Source organism: Lutjanus erythropterus, chromosome 17, assembly GCF_056507025.1.
Source record: "Lutjanus erythropterus isolate fLutEry1 chromosome 17, fLutEry1.hap2, whole genome shotgun sequence".
Classification (NCBI taxonomy): domain Eukaryota; kingdom Metazoa; phylum Chordata; class Actinopteri; order Lutjaniformes; family Lutjanidae; genus Lutjanus; species Lutjanus erythropterus.
Window position 1 is genome coordinate 18,044,973 of NC_139333.1, and position 16,806 is coordinate 18,061,778.

At 39.6% G+C, this 16,806-nt stretch overlaps 1 protein-coding gene across 1 annotated transcript; it reads left to right on the forward strand.

Moving 5' to 3' along the window:
- Positions 1–188: 188 nt before the first annotated feature.
- Positions 189–16,484, forward strand: LOC146312076 (protein phosphatase 1 regulatory subunit 1C-like). The gene is made up of 5 exons (XM_084740887.1): positions 189–579; positions 11,800–11,883; positions 13,576–13,651; positions 15,295–15,414; positions 15,526–16,484. Exons 1-5 carry the CDS (start codon positions 451–453, stop codon positions 15,663–15,665), a joined length of 549 nt encoding a protein of 182 aa, XP_084597013.1. The 5' UTR covers positions 189–450; the 3' UTR covers positions 15,666–16,484.
- Positions 16,485–16,806: the final 322 nt, after the last annotated feature.

Genomic DNA, 16,806 nt, shown 5'->3' on the forward strand with positions numbered 1-16,806 from the left:
GAAGGCATCTCGACCGTTTTAGAAACGTCTTATTTTCGGTCCATCTCAGGGGAAATTCACTTTCTGGGCCACGTTTGAACAGCAAATTTCCGACTACAATTGAAGGCGTCATGGATCGGCACGCTGTCTCCACCTTCACTCCTCTCCCTTCCTCATCACACAGCTCAGTTATAGACACGGTGGGAGCGAGAGACACCAGCGGACAGCGTGTGAGAGAGGGAGGGAGGCAGAAAGAGGCGTGAGAGAGGAGGACACACGCACACGCAGAGCTGTCAAACGCAACTCAAGAGGACTGCTGGGACAGATGGACGCCGCTGGTCACTAACAGCTACATTATTTTGAATATACACCTACTTACATCGCAGACTGTTACAGTTTACAGGTAAAATCGGCTGGACTTTTGAGTCGGACGTCTGTGCGCTCGGCTGTGGAGGAGACAGGCTGGATGCCATGGACCCGCTGCTGCCCGCAGACACGGAGCTGATGGAGCGAGAGGCGGACAAGGATGCGAGGAGGAAGATCCAGTTCTCTGTGCCTTCCTCCGTCCCCACCCAGCTGGACCCACGACAGGTGGAGATGGTGAGGAGGGGAGTGTGGCGTGTAATCTGCATGGATGATGATGATAGTGGTGTGTGTGTGTGTGGAGGAATGAGTTCCAACTTGGGTCACATACTAAATGCTTTGTGTCCTTTTTATGCAGCCTAAAACCAAATATCTTAAACACACCTTTGTTAGACTGTGACGTTCAAGTACACACTGTCAGGTTTGTTTTATAAATGTTTTCAGTAGGTAGGGTACACTGGGGACAGCTGCAACAGGGGACAGCTGCAACAGGTCTTATTCCTCCACTCAAAAACATGCTTAAAGTGATGATACTGGTGCTGCATGTGCTCAGTTAGACATGTCCCCTGACAGTCAGTAAGACAGTGGCAAAAAAATTGTTGCATATCGCCAACATTCATTTTATAAACATTTTCATTAGATAGTCTTTCCTCCAATCAGAAACATGCTAGTGTGATGATACTCACATGCACATGCAGACTCTTTCCCTGCCTTGTCCCTGTTAGACAGCCACATTCAAAATCTGCTGCTGCATGTATTGGAAAAAAGTTTGGGACACATGTCCTGACATTTTTTTATGAAGTAATCAAAACTTAAATAGTTTGAATCTTTGTTTTGTTGACTTCTAAGAGACATGTTTAGCTTGTGTTTATGTCAACACGTTGCTGCAACCATCCCCAAGCTAAGCAGCCATATCAAAACAGACCAACCCACCAACAGAAATTTGCCTCACTCTGGAAAACAGAGAGCTTGAATAGCATCTGTAACATCTGTCAACACCCTGACTCTAGGTAGGCCTGTGTTTTGTGCATAAACAAGCAAAAGTTGTAATAATACTAAAACAGCAATATAAGGAATTTTGCTTATTGAGACAAAAAGCTAAAGTTAGTTTGTGAAATTTGATGTATTTTTAATATGCTGCAACTGTCCCTGGTTTTAGGGTCATTTGGAACATCTGACTTCTTTCTTTCAAATAAATATTGTGAATGATAATCATGCTTAAATGGTATGGATAATTATATGTAAATACTGGGTTGGCCTAGTCCAAATAGTCCCTGAGTAACTGCAAGAAATGCAAAAAGTGTTGCAGCCGTCCCCTGGTTCACCTGGAAAACCTGAAACATGCTTGTTTCTAACTTCCATCCTTATTTTTAAGTACACAAAGTGAGTGTTGCCCTCTTCTTTGTCGTCAGAGGTTGACAGACAGTTACATAACCAGTCTAGCACGACTTTGCAGAACTCTATATTTTGATGTCGGGTGTTTCTCTGTGGGCAGCAGCAGGGTATAGGCAGTGCTGGGATTAAGCTGAGCTGTGCAGCCTCAGTTTTTTTGGGAGCTCTTAAAAGTGATGAGGCATCTCTGCCCTTCAAAAGGAGTGCAGGAGGAAGAGGAGGATGAGGATGAGGAGGAAGTGAGGGATAAAGCACTGTTAGTAATATTAAAAAATGAGATTATGTGCCTGAGTAATAATTCCCCTACCACATCTGTGAAACAAAATATAGAAGGTCACATTGTTAGTCATATGTTAGCACAAGGAGGTGGGTGAGTGCATTATGTAAAATAAATAAAACAGTTTTTGTAGCTTGTGCTGAACCGTTCCAAAGCAAATGCAAGTGAAACATGCTGACCTGGTAGTGTGGACATTACGTTGGTGAAATAGTGCAGTGTGAACAGGAATATTGTTGGCCTGTGCAGTATGGATGCAGACCAGCTTTTAGTCTGGCACTGACAGCCCATAAAGGTCATCAAGGTAACACTGAGATAAGTTTGGATACACTTCCAACAGCAAATGAAAGCCAGATGATCAATTTGTTCTGCTTTTAAGACAAAAGACGTTCATGTCTTAAGGGTATGGTCTGGATTATTTGAAGTGAGATTTTATGAGCCACTTATCAATAGTCAGTGTATTAGCTACAGTAGATGCTGGTTGGCACACCCCCAGCCTGAAGAAACAAAGAGGGGCACCAGCACAGAAGCTCAGCAAATGAACTGCTGTGGACAGGGTGCCACTTAAAAGAGGTCCACCTAAAAATATTTAATATCAGTTTAAGTGTACACTATATTTAAAACTTTGTCTCCAGTTTATTTTGCTGTCAGACGGCCTTTTCTTACAGGAAACTGACATTATATAAGCCAGATATTGCTTTATCTGAATCAACCAAACTCCGTTGGTGAAATAATTTTACCCTGCAGAAGCTGGAAATTGGTGGCCTACTGCTGTCTCGATTGGTTAGTTTGTGTTATTGTGCGACTTCAGTGAATCTGGACTAATCTTTTAAAATAGCAAGGTCACACAGTAACAAAAACAAAGGAACAGATTGAGGGACCAACAACTCCTGTGGACTGCAAGGTAAAATGACTGATTTTGACCTATATTTGAGAGAGCAATATTTAGCTTGTATAACAGTGATTTCTCATCAGAAGAGGATGTCAAAGAGATGTAAAGAGGTGAAGATATTCCAAATATAATGTACACAATATTATTATTATTTTTTTTTTAGGTAGACCTTTTTTTTAGGTGCCTAAAATCTGTTTCGCTGCTGACCCTGTCCACAGCAGACTTGCTTAGCTCCAATGCTGGTATTCCTCTTTGCTTCTCCAAACTTAGGATGCGCCAGTTGACATCCACTATAGGTGATACAGTGACTATTGATAAATACCTCACAAAACCTTGCTTTAAATAATCCAAACTATCCCTCGAATGGCATGATGCTTCCTAAAGGGAAATCTCACTGTAGACCAGGTGCAAAGTCCAGTATCCTCTTTCCTGTAGAAGATTTTGAGATTTCACGGGGCATCTGCTTGGACAGCTTGTTTCAGCATGGAATGTAAAAATAAACTAATAAATCAATAACATCCCACGCACTCAAATATTTCTCACACATCTGTTGTTTACAGCCCAACTTGCAGTCTCAGAGGTTTTGCACTACTTTCATTAGCCCTTCATCCCTTCGTTTGCTTTTTTAAGTCTGATTTCATGTCAAATCTCAGTATACTCCTTCTGGAGCACTTCTGAACACTATTTGGGTTAAACCAACTCTTACTCATCCGTTAAATTCCCTCTCCACTCAAAAATCTGTTTTTCTTCTTGTTCCTGGAGTTGAACGTTTGAGTTTCACTGTGCAGAATGATGTTTGTGCAGGGTTTGAGGCTAGAAGATGGTTTTCATGATTTGTGACTGTTCAACCGGTCTGGAAGTCAATCCTGGTCCAGTTTGCAACTTGTACAAGTCTGATGTGGAAACATGGTGTCACCAGTGAACAGCAGACTTTACAGTGGAGTAGGAGACATCTTGTGTCCGGCAGGAAAACCTGAGAAATGAACAAAATTTGCATATTCAAAGATGTGGGGATTTTTGTGAGGATCCTTTTTTAGACCTCGTGTCCACACACTGTTTTTTCTGGCAGAAAGGTGTTGGCAGGGTGCTGGGATGACGCGTCTGTGCAGTTGATAAAAAAAACGCTGCATGTGGGTTTTGTTTCTTTCCCAACAATGTCTCAAAAAAATTCCTATGACCACTGTTGTTGCATAGTCAAGCACCCCTTTGAGTTTTTATAATCTATTTGTATCTATTTGTTTTATGTTTTTTCACTATGAGCACCAACCAGAAGATGCCTGCTCTCATGTGGCCCTTTTTCCATACACATGCTGGCTTACTTTGACTCAGGGTGTCAGCCCAGCACAGCAGGGATTTGCATCTGGGCTACACACTTGAAGGTGTGTCTTGAGTCTCATGATAATTTGTTGTCTAAAAGCTTTTATGATGAAGCCGCAAAATGAGGAAATTTTGGGTTTTCATCAGCAGTAACTTAACACAACTTGTATGTAGCTTAAAGCGACATGAAACAGTAAAATAAGGCAGATATCTGAAAGTACAAACAGCGACAACTAAATTTCGCACCACAGAGACTCATTTAGAAGCTGCAAATGTACTGTGAGCTTAACACTTTTCCCTCTGTTTTCCTGCACAGACAGGAGTTGAGTCTCAACTCAATGGCGCACATAAAAAAAAAAAAACAGAAAGGCAAACTCCTCCTTAATTGTCTTGGTTATCACGCTGCCAATCCTCATCTAATATAAGATTGGTAGCCTGAAAAAGCGATGGTGATGACACAAGCAGCTTGAAACAACAACAACTGAAAAAATGTGTTGGCACTCAGAAGAAACACTATCATGCTCTTAAGGGCCTGTGGAAATTAAAGGCTACTTTTTTGCAGAAAAAAACATATCATACACACATTATTGTTTAAAACAGACTAATTGTATATATGTCTTAATGCAGGGGATCTTTAAGTGTAATACTTTCTTGTGGTAATTTGTTTCTGCTCTGAAGTAAACTGTCTAGGAAAGGTTTGTATTAATAGTGCTGCTCATCACTTCCATAGTCTTCAATTATTAAGACTCTTTCCTACATGAATTTCAACCCATAAATGCTCATTGACAGCACAGTGCAGTGAGCTGAGTCAGTTTTCCCTATAAGACACCCTGGCAATTTGCCGGATCAGGACCCAGCAAGATTACTTCAAATCTTCCACCATGGATATAAAGGTAATCATAACAGCTGCATTCCCTGGTAAAGCGCACATATGGTTACAAGGTTGTTATGTCATAATACGTCTAAGGATTCATCTTCTTATAGCCACCAAAGCGACCCTGGTGTTTATGCTTATAGCATCACCTGTTGCTGAAAATCATGGTGTAATGGAGACAAATCAGCTGGCGATTTGAGGAATTTCTGCAATGCTTAGCTATCCAGCTGAGAGAGATCAACAGTCATTCGGCTGCAAAATAACTTTAAAATCCAGGACTTAGGCAGCCTGCATGAGAACTCCATCACCAACCACCCCTCTTTTTTCTACCTCTTTCTTATTTTCTAGCTTACTGCAGTGCAGGCTGCCACTCTAGTGGTTAGTGGAACTGCCTAATGGTCATGTCATGTGGGATGAGACTCAACTGACGTGTCTGAATGTGCTGCAAACGACAACCCTCCTCGATAACTGACCCCAGCACGTTGTGGTCGGTTGCTTCTGGGAAGTGGTTCTTACTCACAGGACTTTGACAGTATGTGATTTCTCCAAACCACAGCAGAGATTTAACTTTCACAAATGCACTTGTCACTTGCCACCTGTCCTGTAATCTGCCACCACTCCTGCTTAGATTCTGAGGATTTGGTTCATGAATTATTTACTCGAGCACAACTGCTCAAAAGTCTGTTCATCAAGGCCATTGTCACATCGACAGCCTTCTCATACAGCCCTGGGAGGGTTGGACAAGGGTATCTTGTCCTGTTCTTGCCCCTGTGAATTGCTGACCCTGCTGCCCATTCCCCACTGATTTCTATGGTACTGGCCGACGTGAAAGATATATGGGATGTGTGTGAGGGTCAGCCAAGTTCTTGTGTACAACATTTCCAAAACGCAGCGATAACATTAGCATTTAAATGGCAAAGGCAGAGGCTTGGAAAAAGAGACAGGTAGGTAGATAAGACAAAAGAGTGGGAGGGAATGAATTAAAGAGAATAAAAAGTGTCAAGTTGACAAGGACAAGAGGGAGGAAAAAAGAGAAAGATAACCGACAGAAGGCATGTAAGAAAAAGGAAGAGAAAAATCATCATCAGCCAAGGAGACGACTGATTAAAACCAAAGAGATTAGCTGTGGATGACTGAGGCCTGAATCAAGGGCAAGGACAGCTAATGCGAAGAACAAATTTTCACCGCAGGACAGCCAAAGCTCTAAACTCCACAGGGTCTTAGTCAACAAACCAAGTATACTGCTTTCTGCTTCTGATAACACACTATTCCTGTACATAAAACAGGGTGATGGCAGAATGTTGGTTTGATATCAATCCTTGAAATAAAGTGACCAGCATTAACTGTAGTTAATGATTAGAGAGGCTTTCAGTTTTGTTTCCATGCATGCAGTAATGTCATTGCTGCAAATATTGTGGGACATTTAAGCATAAAAACCAAAAACTGCAGTTATACACTTGACAGGATAGAGGAAACTCTCCAGAGGAAACAGACTTAAATAGTCAATGACGCTGCAGTGCTGTGCCTCGTGCATGAATGCACACACAGCATCTCTCCTACAAGGAAGATGCACCCTGTTTCCCACATCTAACCCATACACTGTTAATCAGAATGTTAATTTTTATGACCTGCCCCACCCAATCCAAAAATTAATTGCAGTACCACACTTTTAAACGTGGTCCATGAATACCTGATGCATAGCAAGTGTGCGATTAAGTGAGAGAGAGCAAGCACATTCCCATCCCATCCCTACAATGACTGTTGAGGAAACAAGATTGTATTTGCATTCCAATCACGTGGTTGATAAGGGTTTAAATCAAACGTGGTGTTCTCTAATCACCTCTCCCATCTATTTTTAGAAATTCCTCCCTAGAAAACAAAAGGTCAAATGGTGATAGTGGGTTTCATTTATCTTTTCTTGAACATCAAATCAAGCTTTACACAGGATTATTCACAGAATAAATTGAAAGCATTGTTTGAACACAGCAAGGGATTTATGCTTTCATTGCATGATCTTAATTGTTAAGTGGATAGGTTATTTCTGTATGAAGGGCACTTTGGGCCACCGTACCCACACAGTGCTGTCAATATGCATTATAAACATCCAGATTAATGTATTGAAATGAAATGTTAGGTAACCATGAAGGTCAGCTTACCTACTGTACCAAAAACGAGTCGGGGGATTAATGATTTGCTGTGCAGGCACTATACTGAAGTCCTAGCAGTTTATGTGGCAGTACAGTTCGAGTTGTCACATTTCTTTAATAAAACTGCAGAAAATCGGACCAGAAGAATTGACACACACATCAGGTACGCACAGTTGGTGTAGGGTGTTGGCCCAGCTGTCCTCACTCCCACTGGCCACAGCATGCTGTTGTGTGACTGGTTTCACCAAACTGGATTGTTAGATATTCAGTTTTTTGATATGCCTAACTTAGTATAAGTATTTTCAGCATTTTACCTAAGTATTTAGCTTCCGTATCATGACGTATTGGCAAGCGGATAGGCAGACGGGACATAATGTTGGCAGGTGTTTGATTTGAATGTTGAAAAATAGGCATGCCTACCATACTGTTGCTAGCTCGCTAAGTATGAATCTTAACTCTGTGCCACTAATGGTTGATGATTGATTGATGGGTGGATGTTATGATATTACTGATTAAAACTGGTTGGTTCAAACCCACAATATGACCAAAAAGGGTTAAAATGGCATTTTCATCTTGACTTTAATACATGTTTTTGTCCAGAGTTAGCTATTTGAGTAGAGGTCGGTTCATAAACTCAAACACCTAAAAATGGTTTCTATGATCCTGTAACTTCTAAAAGCAGCCTAAAGTCAAGTCTAGTCAGGGTGACTAAATCAGGATGACTGATGAATAAATGTTTTAAAATGAATTAAAACAATTCAACACTGAAACTAAAAGAGTTAGCTCTAACTTAAAATGTAAAATAAAATAAAATCCCCAGAGTTGGAACAAGTCCCGAGTCGAGACAGGCAAGTTCTGAGTCAAGTCCTGAGTCCTAAATAATGTGAGTTTCCAGCATTGATTTACAAAGTTACTTCACTGTTAGGCTAATGTTAGCAAAGCTTTAGCTTGTTAACTATGTTAAAAGTGAGGTATGCCATTCTAATTCAATACATATTTTATCAAATTCAACATATATCTCCTCACAGTCCTCTAGCTCCCCAATCTGTGTGTGTGCTGAAAAAGCCTCACAACGTTATTCCAGCCAATCAGCAACAGGTCGCATTTGTGCCCGTGCACAGGACAAGGTGAAGAGGAAATGGAGCAAATTTGTTTGGTTGTGGAGTTCACATATGAACCATATTTGTCCAAAATAGCACAACCCACCTTTAATGTTAGCCACAACTTACTATGAGCAGCTTAAAATGTCGAATGAACGATGACGTGCATGGTTTCCATAGTGCACTTAATTTTTTGTTAATCACAGCGTAGTTCTTGTGTGTTAACAAAGTTCTCCTTGATATAATTTTTTCCAACTGGAACAAAGTAACGTTAATGTTAGTTCTTCATGTTTCTCTCCTGAAACTTGATTGAATGCTGTCAAATTGTATTTCAGAATTGATCTGGGAATTAAGTATTGATGAAAGTTGATTCAGGAAATAAAGTGATTTGTGGCGCATGTTTTAAATAACGTGTGATGTCATGAGTCATGGGTGTTTAAGTCCAAGTCGAGGTGTGAGGTTAAAGTCAACAAATTTATGACTTGAGTCTGACGTGAGTCCAAGTCACGAGACTCGAGTCCTCTGCTAATCCTCAATAATAGCCAAATTTTAGAGACAAGTAGTTCATATACTGCTCACATATTAATACGCACAACATGATATAAATATCTTTTCCCATTTAGCTAATCCAAAAAGAAGACTAATGAATCTGTCATGCTAAAATAATAAACATTTTGTACAAATCCAGGGAAAGTAATCTACTACCATTTAGCTGCATATGTTAAGAAATGTTCAGATCCAATCAGCTTTCCAGTGCAGCTCCACCGAGTGACCACAGGTATTTACAGGCATTTCAGACACACACAACAAGGATCTGATGAAAATATTCCCATGTTCCCTGTAGGTGCTTGACCTTCTGGCAACCATGTTAGCAAAACACTCAGAAAAGGTCACCCCGTCTGAAAAGGCTCTCAGACAGGTGCTCAACCTGTGGTTTGGTCCTTCGCACAGGGAGTGGGGGTGTGTCTGTCAATGTGTGTGAAAGCACCCCTGTTACATTACCGCATTCAAACGTTCATGTTGACACATTTTTGACCTCTAAATGGACACCTTGTAAATGATATTTAAATTTGTTTCCCCACAATGGCAGCTCATTTATTCTAGTGTCTGAATGATGAATATGTATGAGTCCAGCACGCAGAGTGAGGCAGAAGCAGTAAGAGTTACTCCAAAGTGAAAGCTGCCCACACGTTTCATGCCTACACTCTCAGCTGTGATTGGCTTGGCAGCCACTCATATCACACAACAATCTTATTATCATAACACATTACGAAATAGAGAGAGAGAGTGATGAATCTATTGTATGTTTCATAACACTTTTTGTTATTGCTATCCAGAAGAAAGTGTTTTATTATTGTTTATTAACTTACTATGAAAAATCAAAGTTTGGTGTAACTTGGCCTTAAATCATGAAAATAGGTGAAAATAACATTTTCAGGGGAAAAAATGAAGTGCTGGAAACAAAATGGACTTAAAGTATTAAAACTAAAAGTACTTAGTTCGCAGAATAGCTCCTTTAGTGTTTCATTCTTGCTTGATATACAACTTCAGGTTGTCAACAGTCCAGGGTCTCTGTTGTTGTATTTTGCACTTCATAATGCACCACACGTATTCAGTGGGGGACAGGTGTGGACTGCAGGCAGGCCAGTCTAGTACCCATGCTGTTTTACTGCAAAGCCATGCTGTTGAAACACGTGCAGAATGTGTCCTGGTATTGTTTTGGTGAAATAAGGATGGATATTCCTGATGTTCCTGTTGATATATGGCTTTTGTTTTGCGTGATAGCATCTTCACTTGCACTTGTAGAACCAGCAACAAACTCTGTTGACTAACAAATGTTTCCAAAGTGTCCCAGAGCCCATGTAGTAACTTTCTTTATACATATAAACATGTTAGTTTTTAATGCAGTGCTGCCTGAGGAATCAAAGGTCACGGACTTGCCATGTTAGTTTTCTGCCATGCCCCTTATGCACATGATTCTGGGTTTTCTGACTAATGATCTTATGGATTGTAGATGGTGAAATCCAAAATTTTGCAATTGCATGATGAGAAACATTCTTAAACTGTTGGATTATCCATACACTTTTTCACAAAGTTGTGAACCTCAGCCAATCCTTCCTTGTGAATGCCCCTTTCATACCCAATCATGATACAGTCACCTGTTATGAATTAACATATTTACTGCAGAATGTTCCAGGCAGGTGTTATTGACCATTCCATAACTTCCTACTTGTTGCAGGAATCAAGGTCAGAATGAGTGTATCTTTAAAAAAAAAAAAAAGTTGTGTTACCAGTGTGAACTTTAATATCTTTAATGTCTTTGTTCTGTGTTCAATTAAATACAGGTTGAACAGTTTTTGCAAATCAGTGCATTCTGTTTTTGCTGACATTTTAAACAACACCCCAGCTTTTTTGGAATTGGTATTTATATTTAATATCTTAATCTGAAATGATGTGTGTAACTATAGCTGCAAAATGAATGCAGTGCAGTAGAAAGTACAATATTTCTCTCTGAAATGTAGGGGAGTAGGAGTATAAGCATAAAATAAAAATGCTCAAATAATGTACAAGTACTTCAAAATGTGTTTACATTAAATAAAAATTTCATATCTGATTTTTTTTTAAATATTCCATATTATTTGAAAATTGTGTAATGTAACAGCCTTCTCATTATCAGACTGAAACTGATGTGAGACTTTAAAGGTATATTTCAGTACATTTCATATCAGTTGCATGACTGCTGGTTTCTATGACTCACTCTACTTCACACAGAGAATACATCAAGATGAGGAATCAACAGTAGTGCAGATGAAGAAAATCTGTTTTGAGCCCACACTTTGTGACCCGAGAGGAGACATCAGGTTGTATCTATCAAGTGCACTAGAATGAGACATCAGTAGTAACAATTGCTGCAATAACAGCTTTTATGAGGCCTGTTTTATGTTCATTTTACTGACTCTTAGAGGTTGAAAGCTTAGTTGGACAGAGAAAAGTCTTTCATGAAGTGATATTGCAAAACAGAAAACCATGAGAAACACAGTGACATTAATATTTAAACAAGCTACCACCAATCAGTGAAAGTAAAAGGGATGTTATTTGGCATTAGGTTCAAGAGGGATTAAGTTGAAGTTTACATGCATCTGAGGGTAAAATAAAATATTGGACTGAAGAATTGAAAACCTAAATGATTAGGAACAAGTGATGGGAACATGCAGTAAAATAGTGAGCTGCCATCTATAACATGATGTAATCCTCATTCAGGAGCAATCTGGACAACAATCTTTTCAATGTTGTTATATAATGATATGCATTTTCATTAAAAGAAAATCCTCTGCAGACATGTTGTCAACAACCATGAGGCTGAATAAAAGACTGTCAGTATCAGCCACACCTTGCTTCTTGCATATGCAAATATGTCCATATTCACACGGTTTGATGACTGTCTTTCTCTCTTTTCTAAGATTCGACGTCGGAGGCCGACACCAGCCACACTCTTCAGGTTGACAGACCCACCATCACCAGAGGAAGACATTGGACCTCACCAGGTAGATCAGCTGATGTGCACTATTTGGGTCTGAAAAAAGTGATGCAAAAACTTTCAGACTCACAGTTTTGCATCAAATTTCCATATGAGAAGCAATACAAATGCAAGTTTGTGTGTTGTGTCCGTGTGTTCATTTTGCTATGACCCGGTAAAACACCAAAGCATGTATTGGATCCGCTGGTCCCCCGTGACAGTGTCATTTTTTGCCTCACCAAGGTTTGAAAAGTACCTGTGTTCTCATTCTGCAGTCAAGTTAGCAATAAAACATGCAACATCTTTCAAAACTTGAAAAACCTTTGCAGAGAAACATTTACAGTAACATTGGTGGTCACATTGGTTAAGTTTAGGCACCAAAACTACTTGATTAGGTTTAGAAAAACATTATGGTTTGGGTTAAAGTGACTACTTCCTTAATAAAATCAACTTTGACTATTTGTCTCATGCAGGAATCCAACCCTGGTCTCCAGTGTGAAGCTCCCTATGCAGACTTTCTTACCTTTTATACTACATTTATCCTTTGATCCCGTCAGTGTGACTTCTTATTGGTGCTGCACCATTATACACGTGTGTACTTTTTACACCTACTTGAGCCAAAACGTGACACTGCCACGGTATCCTCTAGTGGTAGGTCTATTACAGTACACGCTTATTTGAAAAAAAAGTGAGTGCAGAGCTCTCAGGTTTGTTCTCTGGGGGTTGTAGAAGGGCAATCTGGGAAAGCAAATTTGCATTTGAGGCAGCAGTGTATTCAGTGGGATTCAAGTGAGTGGGTGCACACCAAAAAAATAAATTCCTGTCTGAGCCAAATCTGTATCTGTCTATCGGTGTGTGTACGAGGTAATGGGATTGTGGATTCAAATGCAGACAAAAACACACAAACAAGGCAAGCAAACATTACTAAATGCAATGGTCAGGACCTGGCTTGCAAGTTGGCGATGGGATGGTAGTCCAAAACACAGGAACAGGTAACATGAACACAGGAACAGGTACAGATGGAAGGTTTCTCAGAAAATGCATCCCAATGTCCCCTCTGAAGCCTTGAGCTTTAAACTTAGTTGGTGTGACCTGGTTAGCAGTAGTCGATCCTTAGTAGTAGTTTTTTTTATCATTTCTGGTCTGTAAGAAAACCTGTAAAACCTGTGTTTAACGTGTCAGCGCTATTAACTGTGGGGAATTCCTGTGGCAAAGTCTGCAGGAATGCAGACTTACAGAAAGTGTGCGTAAAAGGCTCAAAATGTCATGGACTTGATGATTTGTCAGTGGAACAGCCCTAAGCCCTTGTGGGCTTGGCAGGAAAGCGCCTCACAGTCTGTAAGTGTTGACATGTGGACATTGAATCTGGAGACACAGAGGAGCAACTGAGGCAATGAAAGTATCTCAATATGACTGTGTGAATATCTTTATCTTTAAACTGCAAAGTATCAATGTACTGATTGTTCAATAAGTTACATGTTGCATTAGAGAATACAGGTAAACTGGACAAATCTTTTACCCTTCTTTTCACTGACTTTGGTTACCAAGACTCCAAAACTTCTTGTGTTTGCTGCCTCTCCGCTATATTTCGTCAATTAGCTGAGGTCACAATAATTTGATGTTGTGTATTTTGACAAGTTCTACTGACATAACACTAACACATCTACTGTACATAGATCTGTTATATATGGACCATAATTTGGATGTTTTACTTCTGCAGTGGGTTCTGGGGGAAAATGGAGCCTTGAAAGCCAAACTGGTTCATTCATCCACCTACCAGCCGCCCTCACTTAAAGGTAAACACCCTGTCTTCAATGTGTTTTGCGTGTGTTTCACGTGTTTGTTGGAATTTACATAACAAATGACACAAAGTGAGAGAATCTGCGAGGCGTAATTCTGCTGTGGCAACTACCATGTGGTCTATATTTGTTTGGAATACGTCCGTATCCAAAAAACACAGTGAGAAGTGTGTGTCTCTGCGTGTGCATGTGTATGTGTGTGTGTATGTGTGTGTGAGAATGTGTGTTTTATGTGAGATTAGGAGCAGAGACAGCTGTGAGTCTGTTCTGGATCATCCTGGATTATAGGCTGGGCACACAGCTGCAACATGGTCTCACACATACACACAGACTCAGATACACACAAATATAAACACACAAAAAACATTACTACTATATAAATATATGGACACCGTATATTATTATTCATCTTTTGTTGTGTTGGAAATGTGCTATAATCACCACATATAATTAAAGCCTAAATGAAAATGACAAAAAAAACAACAACAACTGACTGCTTGAAATACTTAAAATTGTGATTTTATAATCCCCTACTTTCTTGACATCTATCCATTGGAGAGTTTCCCATTTCAAGTGTGGCCCAAATTAAAAATGACCAATAAGAAAAATATCTATCCATAGGGATGCACAAAAGGAGTTCGTTTATTTTTACTGAAAGAAAATATTACTGCCATAATTCATGTTCATCACAGTAGTTTCATATTATTTTGTTCTTCTGCCTCTCAAGAAAACTTCTATTGTCCTTAAAGAATAACTCAACACCCCCTGAAAGTCTTGTGTTTGCAGTTTCCAGTGTTTTAATTTGTACTCCTCGACGCCATGACGTACCTATTGCATGTTGTTACAGGTGCAACAAAGCACACGTCTTACCACACCCATTAGGGAAAATTTCAATAATAAGGCCTGTTTGAAAGTCTATCAAGAGTTTGTGAGAAAATATTAAAAGGATAAAACTCATATTAAGAAAGCAATGACATGAGTAACTAATAGTATAGTTTAAAAGCCGTTTAGGGCTGCTCCTTATCATCACCCTATAAACACTACCTTTAAGAAATTAAGAATAATTTAATAAATCAATGCATTATTAACAAAAGTGAAAATTAATTTGCACATTTCTGATATGAATCCATTCCAAAATTTAATGGGTTCTCTATTGGCCCATGCAACATGCTGGAATAGAATAGAATAGAATCAACTTTATTGTCCCTGAGGACAAATTGACTGTATTGTAACTATAAATATCATTTTATATGCAGATGACATCCTGTTTTTTAAAGAACATAGCAGTGTCTTTTCCTGCATTTACTTGATTATTAGATATTTATGGTTCGTTTTCTGGTTACAAAGTCAACGATGCAAACTACTGTAAATTGTTGCAATGGCTTTTTATTTCAATCAGTCTGAAATGATAGTGCTGGGTGAGAGACAGAAACAGAGCTAAAACAAGTTGAATATTGGACTTACATTCATCAGGTGGCCAGAAACACGACCCCAAATGAACTATTTTGCTCTGTAATTGCTGGATGTGTAAATAAGCAACTGTGACCAAGTGACCAAAACAATTATTGGAGGTTTAAATAGTTCAAAAGAAAATCAAACCATAGCACAGTGCTACCCCATATCCTGATTTGTATTTTCAGCTGTCCAGAAGATGGCCCAGGCTCACTTAGCTTCCCTAGACATGTCTTCTGTGGACAAAGAGGACCCCTCTTCTGGGGAGGAAGAGGAGGAACAAGACAAGGAGAGCCAGGCAGCTACAGGTGGGTTACACAGAACAGTCTTTCACATGACGCCATTTTTCCATTTTGTGCTGGCATTTATACCACACATAGACATTGCTGCTTACACTTTCTGAATCCCTTTCTTGTCAGATCTAAGAGAAGAAAGCAAACCACTCAGGGATCGGTGCACTCTGCCTTCGCTGGACAGTTTGACAGGAAGTGCTGATCTCAGCCGTCACCAAGGAGACGAAGAGGAGGCCAAAGAAAGAGAGGATGGAAAAGGAGAATGACAAAAGAAGAGAACTCAGATGGAGACAGAGCGTTAATGAGGAACAGACTTGCATGGCACACTATGGGCCATACATGTGCGTGCATGGGTGTACGTATGAGTGTGTTATTTGGGTCTGTAAGTGTGTGCATGCATGCGACAAAAGAGTTGAATGTGGAAAAAAGAGAGAGGGGGAAAACAGACGGACACTGAGGAAGGTCAGAATATTAATTAGCAGGTAGGAGGAAAAGTTTAACCTGAGACTTGAGAAGGAACTCACGTCTCGGTCAGCCAAGGAAGCCAGGACTAAATTACAATCAGCCAAGGACACTGCACAAAAAAATGAGAAGTGCTAAGAACTGAGGCATTTTCTCAAGCACATAAATGTGTTTTTTTTAGGTTCAACAGAAGAGACTTGTTCCTTGGGTAGTTTTTCCAGATATCCATGTGTGAAGAATCCGATACTGAATCATCTTTATTCACATGATGTACAGGGCATGTCGCTTAGTGAATCTGGTGCTGAAACACACGTCTCAAGAGCAATTGCAGATGTTGCACACAGCTCGACATGCATTTGCAACTCACATATACACCTTCTTATGCATATTTACGTGTAAGATTCAGTTTTATTTCGTGTGTGACGGTCAAATTGAAAAGAAAAGGGCCACACTTTATGACCCCCATGTTTATAATGCACTTTAAATGCGTACTTGCTTATAGCACTGACTTATTATAGCGCTCATAAATATTAACAGTGCTTTATACAAGTAAAGTACATTATAAAGTGTTTCACAATGACTTAGAAAGTTACATATCATAGTACTTCAGAATTACTGCTCACTTTTTTCATAGAGTAAAAATAATAGACTAACCCCAACCTAGCAGGAGTACATTTCCGACAGTCATATTAATTGATTATTTGTCATTTCTGAATGTATAGCCTAATTCAGGCCTATAAAATTACTTTTCAGAAGGGCCAGATTTTTTAAAAAGCACATGACCAAGCAGCTGGACATTTACATTTACTGTATCTGACATATAAAGTTTAGAATTTTAGTGTGTGCACTGTTTAGTTTTTTACAATTGGAAAAGAAACGTTATGTACAAAGGTAGAAATTACAATGCACTGTTGTAATCCCAGAGTAGAAGCTGCTTGTTGTTTT